This window comes from Pagrus pagrus (genome assembly GCF_965226575.1).
Source record: "Pagrus pagrus genome assembly, chromosome: 22".
In the NCBI taxonomy this organism is placed as follows: domain Eukaryota; kingdom Metazoa; phylum Chordata; class Actinopteri; order Spariformes; family Sparidae; genus Pagrus; species Pagrus pagrus.
This window is the reverse complement of record NC_140204.1, coordinates 18404925-18430558: the sequence shown is the minus strand read 5'-3', so window position 1 is coordinate 18430558 and position 25634 is coordinate 18404925. Positions and strand designations below refer to the sequence as shown.

General features: G+C 43.8%; 1 protein-coding gene across 2 annotated transcripts in view; it reads right to left on the bottom strand.

The window, feature by feature from the left end:
• fgf11a (fibroblast growth factor 11a) overlaps window positions 1-25634 on the bottom strand; it is a 100400-nt gene that overhangs the window by 6633 nt on the left and 68133 nt on the right. For both annotated transcript variants that reach the window (XM_084343937.1, XM_084343938.1), the window contains one exon: window positions 23906-24009. In XM_084343937.1, coding sequence (XP_084200063.1) covers window positions 23906-24009 — 104 coding nt within the window. The remainder of the gene's footprint in view (window positions 1-23905; window positions 24010-25634) is intronic.

Genomic DNA, 25634 nt, shown 5'->3' with positions numbered 1-25634 from the left:
ATACTTCATACTTCTACGTGATATTCCAGAAGTAAATGTACTTTTCACTCCAAAACATGTATTTGACTGGTACCTTTCATGTTTTACCTACATTTATACAATACAGTGCATTGCTAACAGTTAAACAAGTGGCTCCCAAATGTGTGTGAGTTTGGTCTGAGCTCACCGCACAACATTTGTATCAACTATGCCGAAATGGCAACGAAGTATTGGACCTTTTGGCCAAAGAGCCTTGTTCCCTCCAGACTTCTGACACGGTTTCAAAACTCTCTTATAGTTAAAAAAGAAAAGCCAGAAGAATCATTTGATCTTCATGAAGAAACCAGTAGGAAATGCCTGCGTCAATTTTCTAGAGCTCAAGGTGACTTTATGTCCATTTTGTCTGAGTCCAAACCTCAAACATATTCACTTGACTATAATGTAGGATGGGGAATATCATTGTGAATGTACTTTTCCTTGAGCAAAGAATCAGAGTATTTCCTCATGTACTCAATTACTGTACTAAGTGAATAAGTAAGTACGTTTTGTGATACTTCACTTTCATGCCTCTACTCCACTACATTTATCTGATATCAACAGCTGCTACAACCAACTTCTGAAATATAATGCATCAGTATAAACTGAACTACCAACAGTGAATGAATTAGATAAAATTAGTCCCACCTCAACATGCTAAAACAAATCATATTTTAGACCATTCTACCACCTAATGTATGTTTGCTTTGAATATTGTTTTCTTCTTGGGTGCTTTTATGCCGTTATTATTTAGTACAGCTGGAGATTTGACAGGAAAGGGGGGACTAAGAGCAGGAAAGCGCTGCTGCCAAGGACTCCTGGTCTTGTTGCATGGGTCATAAACTGATATTTTAAGTACATTTCTCTATGAATACTTTAGTTTATAAAGTTATGAATGATGGACTTTTAATGTAATGAGGTACCGATGAAGTGCGGCAATGCATCTTTGAATTAAGTAAAGTACTTGACAGGACAGAAGGTCAGGCCAGTGATCATTGGGGAAAAAAATCGTTTTTAGTTTTTAAGAGATTTTAACATATCATCATTCTTAAAGGTTGATGAAAATATGTTTCTGTTTTGGAAAGGCAAGAACTGACAGGAATAAATATGATAAATTAGTTTCACCTTAAAGTCTTTCACAGTACTTTGCAGAAGCTAAATACCAGAAAACTTCCCATTTTATCAAATAAATCAAAGTCTATTAGCAATACAGACTTTCTAATCCGCCTCCTTTAGAGTGCAGACTGCTCTGTTTTTTGTGTCCTACTCTGTTGTCTCAGACATGACACAGGAGTTGAGCACTTGATGCCCTCGGAGTGAACATGCATGAGAAGATGGCTGACAGCACCTTTGCACGACATTTCAAATCCATGTTCAAATCGTGCTCGGAGGTGGCAGAGTAGCAACAAACACGGGCAAAAGTCTTCAGAGAATCATTCATTTATGATTTCCCCTTGTAAAATATACCTTTAATATTTGATGTGAATTAACTCAGTGTAATGCTTAGCATGGTGCTACGCTGACTGAACCACCCAGCAGCGTGCCGCCTGCGTGAATGATTGCATGAACGCTCACCCCTGCAAGAGGGGGCTGATGTAATCCAATATTTTGTTTGCAGCTTCAGAGGAAGAGTTTAAATATTTCAGTAGTTTTTATCATTACACATTTCCTCTTTCTAATTATCACTGCATCGGGAATTTCAACTATCACAGCTTTCCAAAAATGACTTCACTTTTGTCCCCGTCCAGAAGCCGGCCACGTTCACTCAGTCACAGACACACACTCAGGTGCCGTCAGCAATGCTGCTTTATGGGATAACACACTATTAAGCAGACACATTATTCACACAGCAGACACACAGGGGAACGCTGCACATCTGTCTGCACAGCGTTTACTCTGACCAGACTTCAGGCTGAGCTCGCTGATCACTTCCTCTTTATCACAACCAGAGAAAATGTCCGACTTCCTGCCGCCGCTTCTCCCGCGTCATCTAACAAGATGCTGAAGGAGCGGAGCCTCGAGAGTGAAAGTCACCCGAGTCCAATAACCCTCATCTGAGAGACAACACAGACTTCATTATGGCTGCTGCAGTTCCTCTCGTGTTCACCAGGGGCTGCTGCAAACACACAGGGGCTCCTGTGGCCGCTGCTGTCGACGCTCCAAAATTAACTGGCGTCTACTTGCCACTCCATAATGCTCAGCCCTCTCCAAAGGGCCTCTTTTAGCGCGCTGAAAACCACTCCAGTCGCACATAACAGCCACAAATCCACACGAGGATTTCTCTCCGGGCTGCTTTTCATGCACTGAACTCAATGTTGTTTTGTGTATTTTGAGCAGAATTTGCTGAAATGTTGCGTTGTGTGATTTAGGGTGCAGGGACGGATATAAACCTGATGCAACAACAATGCAAAATGATATCCAGGGCCTGTTAGCAGCTCCAAGAGACTGACATTCACTTCAACCGTGATGCATATTTACAGTTTTGATAGTTTTCAGTGTCGGTGCAGACTGATTAGGATCGACATATTCATTGGAATAGATCAGAAAGAGAAGGAGAACACATAGAAATACACACACTCACTAATTACATCATGTCAGGGTCAATAAAAGGGATCCATGACACACTTTTTGACTGAAATCCTCTGTTACACACAGATAGTTCCACAGGAGATGAGAGGGTGTGTGTGTGTGTGTGTGTGTGTGTGTGTGTGTGTGTGTGTGTGTGTGTGTGTGTGTGTGTGTGTGTGTGTGTGCGCGTGTGTGTGAGGGTGTGTACATCCACTCATGCGTGTCTGCTGTTGTGACAGAGAGACATGACGGATCCCTCTTACATCAGTGGGAGGCCACCCGGCGCCAGATGACATGCATACACACACACATACGCACGCACGCACGCACACACACACACCGCAACATCAGCTGTGACGGATGGAGCGGTCGCCTCCCTCATCACTCACTCCCACAGACAGAAGAGAGGGAGAGGGAGGCAGAAAAGAGGAAGAGGAGGAGGGATGAAAAGGAGGACGGGGGAGCAGTACAGTGGGATTATTCTCCAGTAATGACACACGCTCTTGTCTCATTTCCATCCGTTGACACCTAAAGACATTATTCAGGCGCGTTCGCAGGCGCATGGCGGCCATTAACCATTTTGCCTCCCATGCGCTCAGCTGGGGAATTGATTCTATGTAAGACCTCTGTGAAAAGTCAATAGGCATTAGTCCAGAAAGAAACCCTGGCTTAGGCTTTGATTGGACGCTGCGACGCGGCGACGCAACCGAGCGCATAGAACTTAAAGCGACTTACAAGCCGCGATCAGGCAGCCGCAGGTTAATCCAGGGGCTTTAAGTCGCAGACACTTATCGACCGCGTCCCAGAGGACGAATGTATTTCACTGCGTCGATAGGCCACATGTATGTGTTTGTGCTGGACATGATAGAGGAATACAGGAGATGTGTTCAAGTTTTACAGCTTTCAGTAAATGATCTCTGTGGTTACACGCGTCAGGAAATACAAACTGATCGATACTGGGAGGTCGGATGGCCTCATTCAAGCAAAATGGGCCTTTGTAGGCCGCTGCTAATGTTTGTGATCGATCAGATGGAGAGATGTTTATGCTCATGAGCTTCATATTCAACAGAGATGGGACAATGTCATTGTTAATGCTGAGTCCTGAGGCAAGTCCCAAGTCGGGACAGGGAAGTCCATGGTCAAGACCGACATGTCCATGGTCAACACCGACATGTCCAAGGTCAACGTCGAGTGCTTGGAGTCCAAGGACCTGGATGGTAAATGGGCTGGATACAGTGCTACTCACATTCACATCCACCTGTGCACAATAATCCATACACTGATGGCAGCGGGTGCCAACCTGCTCATTAGATAGAAATGCAGCATTCTTTATCCAAAGCAGCCCACAATATTCATTCACACTGATGCAACAGCCATCAGGAGCAATTTCAGGTTCAGTATCTGCCCGAGTACGACACATGTAGCTGGAGTCGGGGGATTGACATGTTACAGATACGTATAACTGAGTTGGTTGAACATACAGATAAAGGTTTACTCCCTCACACTTGTACTGAACTATGATATTTCAATTCATTCATTTCAATTTCTCCTTCAGAAATTAATATGATTTCTACAAAAACTATAATAAACTCTTATAATATGATGCATTGAAATGAATGGGTAAACCCTACAGTATGTGAAATGGTTAAAAAAAAGGTTCCACCTCAACCGGCTAAATTGCAAAAATGGGGCGTACAGATGTCTGAGGGTTTTGTGGATGCTGGCCATGAAACAGCAACATCTGGTGACCTTTGTTGTGCCCCTAAACATAAATACTATTTGCATATTAATGCATCAGTGATAGTGAAACAGTACAACAACCACGGTGATACTCTTATTTGATGAGTGCTTTGAAACTTTAAGTACATTCCCCAGAGCTTTCACTTGTGATGGAGTACTTTTACTGTATATTATTGCTGCTTCGACTTGAGTAAGTGGCTGCATGTTGCCATCTGTTTTGTTAAGCACAGCCTGGCCTGTACATCTTAATGTGATTCCTCCAGTGTCATTTTCTTGTCTGCCTGCACCTTACTCACTTTTGCCTCCAGCTAAGACAGAAAGTGAATATTAAGTTTGAATTTAATGTCACTAAACCAAACGTTTTATTTGCATCTTAATCGTATTCACACGTTCGTACAGGGAATTCCGCGCTGCTCTCTGTTGCGTGTGGATGACAGTCGTGTCATGATAAAGGTCGCGAGGTCAAGTTCGCTTCACAAGTCCGAGTCAGTCAGTCGGCCGTCTGTCAGATCTCCAGCCTGCCCGTCTCTGCTCCGACCCTCCTGTCTCTTCATTTCACAATCCAATAAAAAAAGAAAGTGTCGTTAAAATATCCTGCGGGGGACAGGAAAGTGTAAAGGGATGGCTCGGGTTATAAAAATATATTGGATTGATCATGAATTGAGAGCTGTTTTCTTTCATCCGAGAAGCGCCGGCTGCAGAGGGTGTTTTGTGGGCAGAGGTAGTTTGAGACACGACACAGGAAGTCGGCTTTAACGGCCGAGTGAAGAGATTTGTGCGTGATGCAATTATAAGTAAAGAATTGTCCGTCATCATTCACACGTACAAGATCTGCGTGTCAGTGTCATTTGATGCTGTGAGTGATACTTTGTGCTAAATCGCCGGCTAATGAAGCTTTGAGGAAACATTTTAATCAGAACATGGAGCAGTGGGAATACAGGATTTTTGGCTGGCTGAGGATAAACCGTGCAGGGAAATAAAAGTAGGGCTGTTTTTGTCCCCGAATACTGAATGATGAAATATTTACCTGCAGATGCAACTCTTGTCAGAAGGATAAGAATCAGCACTAACAGCACACAGAGCAAGGTTAGCCTTACAGGAGCTTATTTACCAGCAAAGCTGATTATTATCTGAGCAAATGAGCAGGAAAAAAAAAAAAAAACAAGCTTAATTGAGGACAAACAGCTGAGGAAGCATCACAGGAGCTCGCAGAATAATTGTCTAAAGATAGGAGTAATTATCATTTATTAATTTTATGCACAACATGTAGCCCCGCTGGCACTCTCTGTAGTGTTATCATCAGCACTGCTCTCTCAGAGTCTCCGTAGAAACCATCACTCAGCATTTAGGGGGAGAAAACTTACACAGAAAAAAAAAACAAACTTCCATTTCCAAGGCAGCGCCGCGTTCTCAGGTGGGTAAAGCAGCTGGCTCGAGTGTTACGTCCACGAGCATTAAGTGACAAATAACCTCCGCCGGTCAAAGCGCTCTCAAGTCCGACATTAGCGCCGGCTAACGGTTTGTTCGCTTGAGTTTTGAAAGGAGCATTTTTCTGGTTGACTTGCGCTACAACTGGTGAGCAGTGCTGTTAGGAGTGTGGCTGCTGGATTACTGGCGCACAACGAAATGACAAGAAGGGCAAATGATTGTAGCTCATTTTAAAAGCCCCTATGCATATTTTTTGTTTGTTTATTTTTAAAGTTTTGCTTTAAACCACATCTGATCATATCTGTAATTTGTGTTTAGAATAATGGCGGATGTGAACAAACCAGCTAATCCCTCCCCTAATATTCAAGAGCAGGTCTTGTGAACTGGAAATGACCCTTCCCACTCCCACTCCATCACAGAGTGCGACTCTGTTTGTACTGTCGTCTCCCTCACAGGTGAATGAAGCACCTTTCATTAAGTCTAAAGGGAGAGGCGAGCTTCGGGACAAACTATTTGTTCCTTATCTTAACCATGGTTGCTTATCAGCATCTTTCGGAAAGTGGCGTTTGTGATGGTTTTTCACCCTGATGTTCATTAGCTGCTTGGGTTTTGGACAACAACAACAACAAATGACCATGTTTACCATTTTCTAGACTAGTGTAGAGAATATTTGATCTTATAGCAACACTATGTAACTTTTAAAGCTACTGGCACTTTGGGTTGATGGCTCCGGCACAACTCCAACCCAAAGTGTCAGTATTTGATGACCTGGGGATCGGACTCAACAATCAACTACCTATCTCCAGAAGGCTACAAAATGGTCCTTTAAATAAAATGTACCATTTAGGTTGTTAACTCGTGACACGTTGTTATCTCAGTTTGAGAAGTTTACACTTACAGTCATCGCACACAACTTAAACTTGTACAAAGCGTCGAGCACAACACAGATTTTTAACCCACTTCAACTCCAGGCTAATTGTTTTGGAGTAGCGCTTAATGTGACAGATGTGCAAATGGAGTAGCAGTGGGTGGAGCGAAGAGGGAGTTGGGCGTATGTGAGTCATAAAACCAAAACAATTGGCTGACAGATGCTAAAATGCTCTGTGGAATGCTAATGGAATTGGTTGATAATTCTTTGTGGGTTCCTTACAGTTAGCTATCCCTTTTTACTTGCAAAGTCACGTGACCCATTGTTAACATGAAACTACTGAGGTGGCTCCAAAACTACAGGGGCAAGATAACCATGAACTGTTGCTAACTTTACTGTTTGCTGCAGCTATCTTTGGCATTAGTGGCTAGCTGCTGTTAGCAAGTAGCTCAGTTAGCCATGTAGCTAAGTGGCCCTCTTAGAAAATGGCAGTCTGAAGCTACAAAGCGTCACCTCTTGCGAAGTGGTGTTCGGAGACAGGACTGGCCGGGCTAGCGAGTTAGCATCTGCCACACGATACATAGACATCCTTGACACATCTTACATATTGCCCCTTTAAAAACAAGACATGATGTAAGTTCTAGGCTTAACAGGTAAGACAGCAGTCATTTCTGAATGATCTGACAGCCCTCCCAGCTCAGACAGACCTCACAACAATCTCGCCCGCCGCCTTTAAAGGTTCTTTTCTCCGTCTTCCTCCGTCTGATCTCCACCTCTCGGCCGCTCTGCGCTCCCGTGAACTCTCATGAGTGTCTGTGAGTTGCTGACCGACAGAGAGGAGAACAAAGTTTTGAGCAGTTCAGGCGGAGAGGGGTCCACGTCTGTGCCAACATTCTGGCATTTACAGGGACGCCCTGAGGAGCGCTGGAGCTCGACCAGGGCTGATGCGCTCATAGCATCCAGAACACACACACACACACACACATACACACACAAATAGGCAAGCAGGTGAAAACCCATCCAAAAGCACATGCACATTTGCATGTTCCTGATATCTGAGCGCACGAAAGGACGAATAAAAACGACACATGCATGAAGCAACCCTTTGACACAAACACACAGGCAGACAAATGAGTGGAGATGAAAAAACAGACGCGCACACACACACACACACACACACACACACAGACACTGACGCTGTAATGAGAACAGCTGGAGAGGGTGCAGGCGGGTGCACAAGGGGGAAGAAGCAGGGAGGGAGGGAGGGAGGGATGTCCTCTGCTTCTCACCTTGACTGCCAGACCCTCGCTGTGCGTTTGGGGATTTTCCAAAAGGGAACCAGAGGTAACCTGCCTTACCTCCGCACTGCATTTTTCATCTCTCCTTCTCTGCTCCGCCCTCGTCTTCCCTTCCTCTACCTCTCCTTTTCCCTCCTCTCAGTATCCTCTCCGTCTTCCCTCCATCCTCCACGTTTCCTCCCATCTCCTTCCTCAAGGCCACGTGTGTCTGCACGCCCCTGCTGCCACATCAGAGGAAGGTGTGTTTGTGTGTGTGTGTGTGTGACAAGTGGGGGGGTCGATCAGAGTGCGAGAAAGGAAGGAGAGCAGAGGAAAGGAAACAAGAGTGCTGACTCAAAGAAAAAGAGACAAGCGGTTTCTGATTCGATGGGCGGGTGAGGAAGGTCAGAGGAGGGGAGTTGGAGGCGAAAGGAGGTGTGTGTGTGTGTGTGTGTGTGTGTGTGTGTGTGTGTGTGTGTGTGTGTGTGTGTGTGTGTGTGTGTGTGTGTGTGTCTGCAGGCAGCTCGGTCCTCTCAGGTCATACTGTAAGAAGACTTTGTTGAAAGCTTTGCTGAGGGAACCGACTAATTGCCAGTTTGCCACCTGTCAGGTGTGTGTGTTTGTGTGTGTGTACATGTGAGTGTGAGGGGCACTAATGTGTGTGTGTGTGTATGTGTGTGTGTGGTGAGGGATGTCGGCCAAGGACTACTTTAATACACCACATGCTTACACCGTCTACACCTAAGGCATGTCATCTCAATATACAAGGCAGCACTTGTGGGTATTGTAGACAGGTGATGAAAATACAGACATCAAAATTATTTATGACTTTGTGGACGACTGTTGTGAGGTTCAGTTATTATTATGGCGCCGACAGACAGCGAGATTTCAGCAATCTTATAAGTTTACTGTGAGCCACACTGTGCTGCATGGATCTGATATATTTGAGTACAGCACCAAGGTTGATATTCGTACACTGATGAAGCTAATGCTGTATTCCTGTTGGTCGGCTAGTAGACTTGGTCACAGCACTACTCACACTGTGAGATCATACATTACTGGTAGTATCATAATTTTGTCCCGGGCTATCTTTGGTCTCAACACCGTCTGCAACCGCCATCTTTGAACTTCACCCACAGTAAGATATAGAACCACCATTTTGGAGCCACGACCAAAGATGTCGCCATGGTTCTTCACGCTCGTCATCTTTTGTTGGGAAAGCCCATAATCGAGCAGCGCATGCCGACCTTCAGAGTCAAGATGGCATGAAATGACTGAATTTTAAATCCACAGTAATGACAGTATGATAACTGATGCCAGGTTATGATTTTTGGTCAGTTCCTTCGGTATGCCATGCAGCCAAAACTTACTCTTACTAGTTTTAAAGGCACATTATGTAACTTTTTGACCTTAGAATAACAGCTTCAGAATCATTTTGATGGTACAGTGTGTTGTCGTGGGGTGAATGGTGTCTATCACTTGTTTCTGTAACTTCAGTGAGAGGGTAGGATCACATCGTTACATACATGTTTACTTCAACATACAAGTTTTCAAGGCATGACATTGTTCTGACGTGATGAGTTTTGTTTGTAGTCGGCACCTTCAATACTTCTGACAACTTGTCACAACAGTGGTGTTGCACTCAGAAGCTGTGGGCACAAAATGCCAATTTCTACATAATGTTGCTTTAAATTGAAAAATATAATGGTATTTTTTTCGCCATTGCTTGTATTGACTCTTACAGGATGTAAACAACTGAACTTAGAAGCACGTAGAGTAGCTTTTGACTGCTCGTGGTAGGTGGAGCCCTGCTTTGTTAGTATCTTGTGTTTGATGTGAATACGCACAGAAGCACATGAGTCATGCATTACACATTCCTGCTGACAAGGGTAATGTCTGTATCAAAGCCCTGAAACACGAAGATGCACTGGAGGACCATGTCAGCTGGAGGGCGGTGACGTCTGCACGAAAACTGGTCACGGTAACGCACTGAGAAATGCAGCAGCATGCCGGGAAAAGGCAAAGAAGGAGATGAAATATTCAAAAAATGTGCAGATGAAGGGAATGCAGACGCTGACACACTTGTTAGGCATCGAGTATACACACAATGTGTTCTGATGTTGTTATGGAAAAACCTCATTTTTCTCTGCGGGGCATACTTCTACTGTTTTTACGACGGCTGTGTGCTGAGGCGCTCTCCAAGGTGCTGATCCTGCTGCAGGAGGCAGCGAGGGAGCTCTCCCGAGTGCCGTCTCTCTCCCTCTGCCCACGTCGCCGGGAGACCGAGGACAGCTGGAGCACTCGGCTAACTCGCCGTGTCATACCATTAACGACACGTGACTTCAGAGTTTCGGCTCACTTTCACGGCTCTCACACAGCGGGCAGCTGTTCTCAACAAAAAACGGCTCGCATTCATGAGACGGAAACCCGCAGGGTACGCGAATTAGCAAATATGTCGACCCAAAAGTGCAAATAGTGGTAGATAGAAGATGAAAATAACAAAAATCAAGCAGACTACAATTTAGGTAATGGTTTAAAAGTGTCTCAAGTGTCTTTCCTTTGCATATCAGTAAACAAAGAACGTGATGTCGTGTGTCTGTTCTCGTAAGTTTACGGTAAAAGTTTAAGAGAACATCCCCTGAACTTCTCCGAGTCTGTTCCTGCCTGCATGAATCCCTCGACCTACTCTTCACAACAGCTCTGCAGGAAAACCAGTGGACTAAATATCTTACACTGTATGCACACACTCCCCCTCTCACACACACTTCCTCTCTGCCAGTCTCCACAGAGAAAGGACCTGCTCACCGTTATAGAACATGATGGATGTGCTAACTCTCTGTATCGCCGAGGACCATCCAGCCCATAGAACTGGATTTGTAAGACACGGAAGTTATACAGCACAAACCCACTCGTATAAAGAAAATCATTTACAGTAAAAAAGCTTGTGCACCCATTCATGCCCGATAGCCTGTAAACTCATGTAAAGTGTATCTATGCCTACAGCTGTGTGTGTATGCCTGTCCTCCTGTGTGTGTGTGTGTGTGTGTGTGTGTGTGTGTGTGTGTGTGTGTGTGTGTGTGTGTGTTATGGGTTGTTAGCACAGATCAGAATGCAGAACAGGTCTCCCGCCTCTCAGCTCATCGGGACAGTCGTAACTCTTGTCAAAATGCAGCAAGGCTGTTGTGTTGGCTCTGGATGTAGCTGCGGCATTTTCAGGTGGATGTGAAATCCTCATGTCACCTCCTCCTCCTCCTCCTCATCCTTCATGATGCCCCACATCTTCCTCTAACTGTTCCCCCGTCCTTCTTCCCTCATCTTTTTACTCATGTCTCCCTTCCCTCGCTCCCCAGGCATCCCCACCTCCACTCTTTCCCCTCGTCTCTGAGGTTGGTCATGTGAGCAGAGGTGTTCCCTATTTAGCGGTCGGTGCCTCGGTGCATCTCTAAAGGAGTCCCCATGGAGAGCTAGGAGGAGGCCACAAACGGTGCAGAGGGAAGGGAGGGAGGGGAGGGGAGGGGAGGGGAGGGAGAAAGACTGAACAACAAGCAAGTTAGAGGCATGGGAGAAGCATTAGGGGAGATAAATGTTAGGGGGAACCGGTCACGGGATGAATAAGCATGGAGGCAGAGTGGAGATCAGGGGTGAGGTTGAGTGTAGAAGCCTGTTGACATGGAGACTACTTGCAGAAGTAGTTGGAAATGCTAGCACGGTTCAGCACAACAGCTTCCTGCAGTTCTTAATATTTGCTCTGGACTTGCTGTGAACTCTGTCCTGACATTTTGTTCCCAGGATCATACACCATTTCACTCAACAGTCTTGCTAGCTGAAGGCAAGCTTGTTAGCGCTGCTGCTAATGCAACAGTGAGTTCAATCAGTTTATTTCTTATTCCTATTCCTTAAATACCGTTGGACGATACAATGAAGCTAAATGAATACAGACACATTTTGAGCTCTATCTTCCCTCAACGGTCAGCGGCATCAAGATGGTTTCCCATTGGTCAACTGCATGCACTCCCAAGACAAAAAACAGCCTCAGTAATTTGTCCCTGAACGTCATCTATTTACTATCCAGTGACAACAGTCTGTTGCAGCAGTAGTAAATTAAGTCAGGCGCAAAGGAGGAAGTCAGATGATGTCATTCAGGAGCAAAGGTGCCCAAAACTGAAACTTAATGGTGGATGATGGGCAAAAAGCATGTATACATACATACATACATTGCATTGTATTGTACTGTTGAATTAAAAATGGTACGAGGATCCAGGTTCCCTTAATTGACTGACTTTCTGCGCAGAGTCGCTCCGCCTTTATTTTTCTTCTAGAAACCTTATAGTGGGATAATTTTGACAGAGAGGCCCCACTCAGGGAAGCCCTGAAAAAGAAAAAAAATGTTGTACTCTAGTACAACATTTTCTCCTTTTTGAGGAATGACAACAATGGTTCACAAACCTCAACCAAGTATCTGACCAAAACCTTGGTTTTGACCTTGGCCCTACCTCGGAGCAGGTCCATCGCTCAACTCGGCGCTCTAAAACAGAAATCGGCAGGTCTTGTTTTGATCGGCACAGCCAAAAGTGCTGATGGAAAAACACTGCAGGTGTCGTTGTAGAGGACATGGACAAATGAAGTATTGTCATTTAATCTGGAGGACTTTTGGGGAAGTTTCTTCCTACACGAATCCAGACTCGTAGCACAGGGGGTGTTCTGTACAAAAAGTAAAGCCCCTTGAGGCAGATTGTTATACTGGGTTATATAAAAAATATTGACTTTGACTTGATAGATGTACTCGCCTTCATGGATCTAATGATAATATCACTGTTATGAATTTATTTGCAAAATCTTTACACTTTAACATGCTGTTTTTTTAAGGTGAGACCAGAAGTTCATCTAACTTGACAACAGACACTTTATCAGAATACATTTGAACTTGCAAATGTAACGTAATGTTGGTGACCTTGGAACCGAAGTGCAACTTTAAACATGTGGACCACAGCGTGCACTGAATATGGAAAACTGTTCAGCTGACTGCGTCAGTCATCTCAACATGCTACCGATACACATGCTGTAGCTGTGTTTGTCTCTCCCCTGGAATCGCAGGTGAAAAGAGGCGGAAAATGGGTTTTATTTCTGCCTCCCTTCCTCCCCACCGTCGACGCTCGGTATTGGGTCGCTGTGGAGTTGTGTTTGTTCATCCTCACAGTGTAGATCCACAATGTCATCCGACGGAATAAAGTTTTACTTTGCCAAACTTTCCCCTGTTAACTGAGGAGAGTTTGGCCAGAGCCGGTCCTGGGTATCGGAGTCCGGCCCAATTATGTCTGCCTGCCTCTGTCAGATTGTTTATACCTGGCTGCACATGTGTGTTTGTGGGGATGTGGAGGGTGGCTAAATTGCACAGGGGGTTGTACGAGTGTGTGCGTGTGTGTGTGTGTGTGTGTGCAAGTTCATTTTTTCGCAATGTGTGTGTGTGCCTTTTACAACATCTCAAACCCCCCCCACCCCATCCACACATCACTCCTCCCTCCCCCCACACCGCCATCTCTCTACCCGGGAGGCTTTTCCGGAGCACACGGCTAATAAAGTGGGCCAGGTCCACGGCTGAGCGCTATTTTTATCAGAAAGCAATTTTCAGGAGGTGCCCACAGGTAAGCGGGTCCCAGTGCCTCAGACAATGGAGCCATGACAAGGAGTTTCCCCCCGCCATTAACCTCTGCTGAGCTACCCGTGAACGCCCCGCTGCTCCAGGAGCACCGCACAGCCACCGCATAGACCCGGTCCTGGTCCCTGTGCTAATATCAAGAAAACGTTCATTGTGCCGAAGTCCCTGGAGACAAATGACTACATGACTGGTGACCACAAATGATTGTTATTTCCTCTTTTATGCATTCTCAGGATGTATGATCTGAGATTTGTAAGGAGAAAGAGATGTGCGGTGACCAGATGAATAAAGGTACTGCAGAGGTGCAGGCGACTGAATGATGAAGAGGAGGTGTGTATTGTCGGGGGGGTGTAAAGACAGATGGATACACGCAGCCCATCTGGCCTCTCTTTGTATGCAGCTGGACTTTCCAGCACTGCGAAGAAAAAGTTTCAGCTTGTGCATGTTACCACCAAAGAGTCAGGCTTCAGTTCTTACATGATTAATATCATCAGTGAACCGCGGCGGAGTGAAATAGAGTGCATAGATGTAGGTCACTCTGTAGGACTGTATGGGATCTGTCCTCTCTCACACTATAGCGAAACTGTCCCACACATGAGCTGCTGTAAGAAATCAAGCAATCCAGAGTCACACAACCACAAAGCAGAGTGGATGTGAGGCATTTGGATTAGATTAATGACTGTCTATGCACTGTTGGGAAGTGTGTGAGTGAGACAGGAAGAAAGTGATCGGGTGGAGGGGGGTCCCACTAACCAGTGAGCCAATCGTCAACAAGACGACGACAGACTGCAGCAATTACATTTTTTTACGTTTTGACCCTCAGGCATTTCTATGCTATGTTACTTTATACCTCTACTCCAATGCATTACAGGGTAGTACATGTACTTAACTGTAATTTGTTAAAGTAAAAAGTATAAAGTTAAAGTACTACTTACCTTAAAAATTAGGGTTTTAAATACAAAACATTTGATCAGATGTGACCATATACAGTACACAATTACCTGTGATAGAATGTATCTCAATGTAACTAAGTACATTTACTGCACAAGTTTACTTTACTTGAGTATTTTGATTTTCTGCTACTTTATACTTACACACCACGACTTTTTGGAAGCAGATTGCAGCTGCATCAGAGTCAAAGTAGCACTTTTTTTTTATAGTAGCAACTGTAAAAACAGATTATCAGAAGAATGCTGAATATTGGCTGCGATAATTGACCAGGCCAATAATTTCTGAATTTATTGTACACAGTATACACTGTACACATAAGTAAATACATTTATATTATACTCATGCTTGTACTTTTGATACTCAAGTACATTTATCGATAGAAAAGTCCACTTAATATCAGAGACTTTTACTCAAGTATCATTCATCTGTGACTTTTACTTTAACCAACATAATACTTCAACACAACATCTTAACTTTTACTCGTTTATGACTTTCTACAACATTGATTTACTTTTTAATTGACTTTTTAAAAAAAAAAAAACGTTTTACTTAAACTGGTATTTAACTGAGTTTTTGGTCACTTGATAGCAGCAAAACAAGCTGTAATCACAACACTGACGTATTATCACCCTATAAAGCTGATGCAGCATATCCATTATACACAGAGTCGTGTTTCTTTAAATGAATTTAAGTCCAATATTCACTTCTCTTTATGCTCTGTTTTGCAGACTTAAACAGATTATGTGTACATTGTAGATGTGGTCTCTATACTCCCCAAACACTGACTGTGCAGTCGCTCGTGTTCCCACGTCTCCCGGGTGTCTCACATTTCTAATCAGCGCGCGAGTCGTCACGTTACGTCGTCATGTTATCCCCGAGGCATGCCACCTACATGTGTCTCGCGCTTGCTGCATTACGCCCTTACAATTAACATTCACCTGGGACAGCTGTCACTGAGCTGGCGCCGTGACAGTTCTGCTGAGCCAGCGTTAAAACGAAAGACATCAACTAACATCACTTGATTGGTGTCTGAGGAGATGCTTCATTTCAGTCAGAATATGAAGGAGCGCGCCGTCACAGGGGTGAATTTAAAGCGAGCCGAAGTGATTTAGTGCCTCCACGTGTATTTTCCACATTAGTGTCAGTTCAGATTAGATTAAGAGTATATCCTGTGTATGGACGGGGTGCAGTTAAAGGCGCCGGGAAATAAAGAGTGAGGAGGGTAAAAAAAAAAACAAAGTGAGAGCTGACCGAGAGGGAAAGGTTTGAGGACAAAGGCGGAGAGAGGGGAAAGGAGAACGGAGGGGTAGAGGACGGAGCTAGGACGAGGACGGCAGATAAGGGACACGTCAAGACGGGGATATATATTCTGAATAAAAGAGGTTCAGGGGGTGACAAGAGAAAGCAAAGGAGGAGGAAAGTGGCGATGGCAGAGAGGAGAGAAAAAGACAAACCACAAGAGAGGCCAACAGACACAAATGGCCGGACGGGGAGCGAGACAGACTGACAGGCGAGTAAAAGCTGTACAAGAGAGACAGGGGGGGGGATAAAGGGAGATAGGGGAGGGAGAGGGGGAGAAAGATGAGCTTGGTGGCGTTTGTTGCTCCCAGCGGAGACGTTATGTTCGCTTTGAGCCTGGGCCTGTCAGGCCATCCTTCTCCTCCTCCTCCTCCTCCTCCCAGCATCCATCGCTGCTCCTCTCCCCGTCTCTCTTTCCACCTTCCTCCTCGCAAGACAGCGACAACAATCAGCCCTGTTTGTTATTACTAGTGGTTAGATCCAGCCTGTCCTGTCAATCAAATCGCCCTGCCACCCCTCTTATCCTCAAGCAGTCTGAGGAGGCCCGGCCCTGAATACAGATTCAAGTGCGCGGCGTCGTGTGGAGACGCGCGAGGAGGCTCCGCGACGCGAGAGAAGGTCAGAACAGCTCCGTCCAGCCGTAAGCTCACAGTTTAAGCTAAAGGCGTCGGTTTTAAACCAAACCCCGTTTCCATTCTGCACATCTTAATGTAAATGCAGGGGGGGAAAAAAGGAAAAGCGTCACTTTGCGGTGACTCACTCCTCCCGCTCTCCGTCTCACCTCTATTATCATCTGGTTTTATCCTCCTGAAACAAGAGGCTCATGTAAGGACAAAAGGACGATCGCTCCGTCATTTAGTCCGTCACTCCCACTCCATTTTTATCGATCTTTGCGCACAACAACTCGCAGATTCCCAACGAGATAAAGGCGTCAGAGGTGTGTTACTTTCTTTTTACAGTAGATTACTTGGTGGTAAAGTTTGCATTTCACCGTCTCTCCTGAGTGTTAGAAGAAGTGTTACTTGGGTGAGTCTCTCAGGGCTGAACTGGGAGGAAAAAAAGTCCATCCCTCTTCAGTAAAGTACTTCCTGTTTACTCTCTTCCTTTGTCCTGGCAGGAGCTACTTAAACTGTCTCTGTGTTAAATGTGTCTGGAGGTTTAAAGTGTGTCGTCTGCTTGAGCGTAGCCACAGAGAGGAGCCGGGGATTTACCGTGCTTGCATGTGATCAATAATTCATGCTGTGTGTTTGCAGGGGAAACACCGCTGTGCAAACTTAAGTAATCAGACGTCACGTACGTGGATGTTCAGCGTGTTAAAGTCGAACTGAAATGTAAATTATACAGCAGCTATTGGGCGTATTTTTTTTATAAATAGGAGGAAGTTTCCTCATGACTGTCACAATCACAGCAACGGTTAATCCCATGACCTCAGCCTGTACCTTACTCTCTTATTGAGATCAAGACACAGTGTAGGGAGTGTTAAATTTACACGGGAGTAGCTAACAGCATGACTCTCAAGGCAGTTAGTAAACTTTAAAGTTATCATTTGTAAAATTTCTGCATTAAAACGTATGTGCTTGTGTCCCATGTGAAACCAGCAGTCAGTGTTAAGACATGTAACATACTTAACTTATGTCACATATATGATGTTTTTCAGTATTTATTTTTGTTTCAACGATGATGAGGTCACCTGATTCTTGTCTGCGCTCCATAGAAGTTAAATTAACATTATGTAGAAACTGGCATTTTGTGTGATTTGGCGCCCCCCCACAGTTTCTGAGTGCAACAGCACTGTGTTAAACACAAACCCCAGGTCTGTAACAACTTGTCAGGTGTAATGCAGGTGCTGACTACAAACCAAACTCATTATATCATAACAGTGTTATGTGTTGAAAACTTGTATCTTGTAATAAAAATGCATGTAACGCTGTGATCCTACCCTCTCACTGAAGCTACACAGTGCAGAAACAAGTGATAGGGGCCGGAGTGGCTGAGACAGAGATATACAGAGTATAAATGGAAGGTCTGAAAATGAAAAACAATGACAAATGTTGGCTTTTTTGGGGCATATTCCCTGCAAACACTTTGTATTATTGATGCTAAGGATGTGCAGCATGTCTGTCATTGCAAAAACACATTTAAGTTTCAGGTTGACTTTAAAATGTGTGTTGATGGGTCCCCACAAGGACCCTGCGAGATGGCAAGGCAGCCCTGAAACTACACTTCTGTGAGTGAGCCCTGGTTCAGGACCTTGCCGTGTCACTGAGTAAAAGACTAAACCTGCAGGAGATCCAGGACTGCTGTGCTGCAGCTCCCCCTGACCTCTGACCTCCCTGTGGAGGAGCCGGGGAAAAGAGAATTTCTCTACGGGCATGGATGACCTTGACCAAAAATTGCTTGTGGGACTCCTCTCCTCTAATCACTTCTTTTCTTTCTTGAGGCGACTGACTAATGTCTCATACTTCAAACAAGATTATACAACGAAAACGAAGTGGAATTCATGATCAAGCACATTTCATTAAACAAATACGTAGTACTGGGTTGCAGGCTTTTTTAATTAGCTTGCGAGATAAACTGAGGTCAACACAGATATTTGAATATTTATAAAAGACTGACTTTATTTAATTAGATTAGATGATTAGATAACATTTCAGTGATCCTCGCAGGGAAAATGATTTGTGGCAGCAGAGGCGGAGAAAATAAATGAGAATAAAACAAACAGAAACTACTGAAGATAACACAAAAACAAAGGAGCCTTTAAACGAGAACGATGCGACTGATAAATAAAGATAAACGACGGGGCTGAAGAGGGCCAAGCTGCAAAACTACTTTTCTCTTTTCTCTCAGCCATTACTGGCAAACGTACAGCTGGGAGGAGGTACTTCATTTTCAAATCCTTTAAATAAGTGTCGTAATTATCTGCTTGTGTAAGTGTGTGTGTGTGTGTGTGTGTGTGGTCGCAGGAGGAAAACGCGTCTGCCACAGAGGCCCCGTGAAAGATTAATGCTGAGTAGCCACTGGAACAGTGCCGCAGCCCGGGCGAGCCTTTGTTATTGCTACGGGAAGGTAAGAGGAAACACCTCTCTGGCTCCGTTACATGTTGTTGTTTCTGATGTCGCTGGAAGATACTGGAAGAGCACATCATGTGGTTACAACCGTCTGTATGGTCTCCTACAACGTTCACGCGACTACTTTATAAAAGCCAATACGTTTTTGCAGGAAACATTTACCTGTATTGTGTTTTTTTAAATAATAAAATCAGGAAAAAAGGTTAAAGTATCATTCATTTCCATTTGATTTCTTTTGTTTTATTACAGTATCCCCTCTTGTGGTTTATCTACATGGAGCAGCCAAAGCAATGTCTGCACTTCTTCTTGCTATTTGTTATTTTGAGGCACTCAGAGTTAAAGTCATGGAAAATCTGGGCTCATTATTGAAAAAGTAGTAGTATCACTAGAAGAAAAAAATGGTCTCACTTGCCCCTTCAGGGCTTCCATATAATATACTAATTAAAACATTATTTATGAATATCATATTCAATTTTTGCCATAGATGTTTTAAATTCTGCACACAGCTCTTTTACAGGACAGCAGTGGATATAATCCATTCAACTCAATCAGTTTGCAATGGTTGACCTCTTTTGCCACATTTTTGCTAAATTCGCCATGTCTCCCTTCAAAGCAGACCAAAAAAACACCCCCACCCCACAGTCATTATCTCAAACATCTCCCTCTTTTTAAATCTTTAAAGAAAGCATAAGAAATTAAACAACAACAGAGTCTCCCACAGTCCCGCGGTGCCGTTTCCGCTACTACAAGCTAAACGAAACGAGTACCCGTGACCTAAAACGGCACACGTAGCGGAATATTTTCTGAACTTTCTACATGTTCATGTTAAATACATTGAGGTTATTTCTTGCTAAAACTCGCCTCACCCTTCAGGGGATGACGTAGGGGCCATGTTCCCTGCACATGCAAACCGTTACATAACAGGGTGTTAAGGCTCCGCACCGCCTCTCTCCGGACCCTGAGGGCAACAAGCGCAAAACATGCCTCCCTCCTCTATTTCTGGTCTCCATCTTCTTCTCCATCTCTCTCCCTGGTACTCACATGAGCACAGAACAATAGAGCAGGTAGTTTCAGGTAAAAAAAAAAAAAAAAGAGGGGGAAGAATCCTCCTCTCCATTGTCCTCCCTCTTTTCTCATCTCAGAGGGATTTTCTCGAGCACTTCTCTCCTTCCCCTCTCCCTCTTTCTTTCCCCGTGGTTCTTTCCCTCAGTGAAAATGGGTCACCTTTCTTCTGTCAGGAGAATGCCTGGGTAAGTATAACCTCTATCTCTGTGTGTGTGTGTGCATGCAAGGTTTTTACTGTCTACGGGGGGTTCCAAGCCCCAGAAAAAAAGTCGCACAAGGACCATTTTTCTGGGGCTCATTAGGGGAAAAGTTTCGTTTTTCGGGTTGGAGGGTTAGAGTTAGGTTAAAAATATGGATTGGGGCTACTTCTGACATTTCGGGTAGATGCACTCGCACTCAAGACTTTCAATGATTAAAAAAAAAACAAAAAAAACTTTTGGTATTCTGGTATTTTTCAGCTCGTGTCTTATTCTCATCATCGCCGCCATTTCTGATCATTTTGCCCCGGGCACCTCCATTGCAGGGAAGAAGCACGACTCTGGTGTATACTGTATGTGGGCTAACCTCAGGCTTTCCAAATAAAACCAATGAATCCTTTAAACGACTGTTTTTAATCACAAATTCAAGTCAAAACTAAATGTAGTACACGAAAAGGTCATGCTATTGAAAGAAAGAATAATGCTTCATGTGTAAGAATATATATATTTCATAATTTCCGCAGATGAATATGTAGCATTAGTTAGCCACTTGGCTAACTGAACAGCTAACTTGGTGAGCCTGTAAATAATCCATTTGCAGTTAGCAAGCTAATCCATGGAGCTAATTTCAGAGAGAAGTTTTTAAATTCATATAAATGAAGTAATGGATGATCTGTGATCTGTTCCAACTGCAATCACGATCCACAATCTTTTCCCAACCTAAAAATGCCTTGTAGACTGTAGCCAGACCTTAAGATCCCCTCCATGCATCTATTAAAGCTTCTTTAATGTGTGCCTGACAATGTTTATGCAGAAGTATAATTACCTATTTTTTTTTAAATGGCATCTGCTGCTTCTCCCTTGAACCAGGATCAGCCTCCAAACCATTTGTGATGTCACAAATCATGCTCATAGGTCCTCCTCTTCAAAATCAGATTTTCAATGCTACTCATTTGCTTTGCTATAACTTACATTACGTTGTTTACAATCCGTCACCCAAGGAAGAGCACAGAGAATTTCTAATCCCTTTACATCAGCATAGTTATCTAGTTGGCAACATAACTCTATTTGTTTGTTCACAAAGCATGGATATGCTAGTCAGCAAGGTCATGTGAAGTTTGGAAATGGAAGTAAGAGGACATTACAATGTACGATACGATATGATACGATATGATACGATACGATACGATACGATGCGATGCAATACGATACGATATGATACGATATGGCACGATACAATACGATACGATACAATACAATGCAATTTGTCTGATTTTGGATTTTGGACACCTTGAAAACCGATCACAATCTAACGTCGTCAGATTTTTTGCGGCTTTAACTACTTGCACCAATATGCTCAACATTATTTTGCTGGCGTTCCCAAGTTTATACAACAGGTTCAACCTTCATCAGAATATAACCACAATTATGAGAATCAAACCCTGGTTAAACATAGAAAAAATTCCCTTTAACTGCAAGTAGAGCCTTGAAACAGAGTCTCATTTAGTGTGCATTCAGTATTTGATTTCTTGTTCAGCCATTGATGGGAAATGTTTCCTCAATAGACACAACCAAAACTTACATAAAACTCAAGAGTCAACAGTGACCCAGTTCAAACCAGACTTGCCAACTACTTGACGTCACATTATGTGATTTCTGACCAAGGAGGGCTTGGAAGAGCTCTGTTATGTCTCACTGCAATTTCCGGTTGGCAAACTGAGACACTACCAGAATTAAGGACAGACTTAAAGTAGTGTGCATGATTATGCCTCAACAGAATGACGTCCGCATACTTTATTTTAGCAGGACTCTGTTTCATGTGTGTTCTTTCCAGGCCAATCCTCCATTGTTCCACCTGATAGAAAACCCTGTATCTCCTCTCCTCGTCTCCAGCAGTATGCATGCGGCCAGCGTTGTATGGACTTTGAAGTGAGCGCTCCGATGCACTTCAAACAAGATCTCACACACTTTGCCTGTGTGCCAAGAGGAAAAAGGCTGAAAAAAAAGAGCTTCTCTCTGCATCCTGATAGAGTGCACTCTGATCCACCCTCTGTCTCTTCATCTGTTCTTCCATCTACCTCTCAAACGTGTGGCTCGGCTTCACCGTTTCTCTCTGCACATCAATGAGAAATAACTCTGTGGAAGCACCGCATGAGCAGCTTCACAAGTTGAAGCGTACAAGTGCTGCTGTGACCGAGAGCGGGAAAGCGTTTCATGCGCAGATGCATGCCGACATTAGACACAGTTTTGAGATGTCACCGCCATAGCCTGCCACTTTGTGAGTTAAAGAGAATCAGGTCGGGGGAGAAAAGACTCAGATAGTCTCCGACAGCAGCAGAGTGTCGTGTGATAGTGTGAGTGAGTGTGTTTGTGTTTGTGTTTATGTGTGTGTGTGTGTGTGTGTGTGTGTGTGTGTGTTAATCAAAGTAAATTTATGAGTGTGGACTTCATCAGGGGACTTTATTCCAGACATCATACTGTAGTAATGGGGCATATATTAAAAAAAAAACTTGGCACAATTTAAGAAGCAAGACGAGAATTTAAAAAAACGTTAGCCATTTTATATATACTGAGATATACAGTATATTACGTGCACTCTGATCCTATACCAACTTGCATACTCTGTTAATCTGGAGGAAGTGCCTATAAAACAAAACCCATGTGTTAATTTGACAAACCAGGCATTAAAAAGACAGCCAAACTGTACAGCTAGGGAGAACAACTGTTCAAAAAGCAAAAAAAAATTAAATAAAACTTTAAGAATGACACTTTCATCTTTGACTTTGCCAAACTTCAAAGTTTGACTTTTGTTACGCTACTCACTGAAAATTGGAAAAAAATACAGTGCATGCTAGGAAGTATGCTAATTAGTTAGCAGTGTTTTCTAAAAAAACGCAAAAAACTAAAAACACAACTGAACTCTTAGCTTTCGATTGACACCTTATTTCAGTTAAGAGCCAATGAGAGCCTGCAACAGCCAATGAGTGTCTGTGTAGAAAGGAGAACCCACCCTCTATAGTGTCCACTCTCTTCTCAGCCACTTGCAAGCCAGCCGCTAGATGATTGACGCGTCATGTAACCAGCGAAACTTCAAAAATGGCAATATAGAATTTTTAATAGGTTTTTCTAAGGCATAAACTTGGAAATTAAATTGTTTGCACAACTAAATGTTTATTTGGTGATTTATGTTTAAAAAGTAAATAGTATATAAGGTAAATAAATATAAACTATTTAAAAATCAAATATAAATGGTCAGTTTTTCTGTTTTTAATTGTTTTTCTTGACAATAAATGCAAAATGGAACCTGGGAAGAGACACGTATATATTTTGTATACTGTTAAACATAATTTTTTTGTGCATTACTTGTTTGTTCTGCAGATACGAACAGAGTGTGGTAGGTTACAGTACGGATTTCAGCTCTAATATGAGAGTAAATAATAAATGCAGAGGGCCTATTTTGTTCTTGTGTGAATTAAGAGGCCATCGCAGGTCAGTAATTCATCTAGGGTGATATTGCCACACCGACTGACTCGAAAAGCCTTCATGTAACTCCAGACATATTTCTGTATTACCTCCATTTCAACAAACACTACAGCGTCATTAAGAATGCATGTGTTGCTGTCACACGCGGCCTGTACGCTGTGTTTAATCAGCTAAGTACAAGAAAACACAGAGCCAGCGGTGAGGGTGGCAGTTTCTCAACCAAGACTCCTGTAATGAAAATCACAAATTAAAGTTTTTAAAGGCTTTGGGCGTCACTGTGCTGACCGTACCGAAGTGTAGAGGTAGCCCTCGCTGTTCATGGCAACGTAGAGCCCTGTCTTGGTGCTCTGGATGGCCACTATCCTGAGCCCCACAGGAATCAAGTTGAACTGCACTGCAAAATAAAACAGAGAGGGGAGAAGCGGCGTTAGAGCAATCATTCTTTCTCCTAAACGCTCACAGTGCTTCCTCAAAGCATAAAAAGACAATTGCTTTCCAGCTGTCTCCTATTTCATCCGCCCTGTTTTACAGTATATCTGTCCGAGGCGGGGGGGGGGAGGAAGTGTGTGAAAAAGGAGAGAGGGAGAGGCAGGGAAGGATTAGGAGAGGGAGATTTAGGAGGAATGAAGTGTGGTTGCTGGTACACCGGAGGTCAGACAAAGACGGGAGTGACAGTATGGAGAATTCCCCTGCTGGAGAGAGAGAGATAGAGAGAGCAGGGCTCAGCAGAGAGCTTTCAGAAATACAGTACATTAGAGAGGGACATCTCCTGAGCCTGCTCTGAATTCATTTCCTCCGTCCCGACACAGTAAACAGCACTTTGTAATGCGGTTGGCTGGATCCCCTTCATATGGAACCTTGGATTTCTTATGTGCATAGCTCTCCATATAAACTAACTTCAACCTGGCCACTGGAGCGGCACTCACGCCGTGTGTTTGTGTGTTTGAATCAAGCGTGGAGCCTCCTGCATGGTCTTATCATTCGTTCTGGTGCTTTTACTGCTCACGCATTCAAATACATATCTGTTTCTGTGCTCGCCCGCTTACGTGCACGTGCTTTCCTCTGTATGCACATGTGTGTTTATCCGTCTCGGAGCACTCGAGTTATAAGATGCGACACGGTATGTTGAGTGATACTGACAAAATGGCCTCTGGCTGCCAGCTCCTCTGTGGTCACACTGACTGTACTGGTCATGATGACCAAACGCTACCATGACAAATCAAGTCCCTGAAGCGTTAGGACCGGATCTGGGGTGAGAGAGACAACTGAAACAGACAAGCTTCACGAAACTGAACAGATAATTGTTGTGTTCATGGAATATTTCAACATTTTTGAACATTTCACAAATCCACAGCGATGCATTCTGGGGTCTTTGTGGACTCTCCTCACATGAGGGCTCTGCATCTTTGGCCACCCCCTTTTCCCCAGTCTAACTGGCTCTCCCGTATATGTACTGGGACTTATGTACTGCAAATACATATTTCTGGTGACTTCCTGGAATATTTTCATAGCTGTGAGGTAGTTAGACAACCGGTGGAGACTTCTCAACTTTTCATTTTTTTGTACCTCTGTTTTAAATCAACACAAAGTGTTTAGAAGTGACCTTCAGAGTTGTTGGTAGGTGTCTTTTTAAACTTTGAAGTGAGCAAAGTCATCCATCCTTTTTCTTATGTAAATGTCTTGTAAATGTCAGTCCTGTGTAAAGCACTCTGAATGTTAACAGGTGTCTTACTAAACAAACCTGCCTCGTCTGCTTCAAATCTTTTTGCTAAGCTAAGCTAATTGACCCCAGCTTTAGCTTCACAGCAAATTTGGACACATAAAGTGTTGCCGGTCTTGGTAGAAAAAAAAACACAGATCGACTGTAAAAGCAGCATATTACAAACTACATTGATGTTTCTTTTTCGGCTGCAACCTCTAGTGGAAGTGCTTATTATGACAGCAGCAAAGGAGGAAGTCAGGTGAAGTACAAAGCAATACAAATGTCCGTAAATGGGGGAGGTTGGGGTGAATGGATGG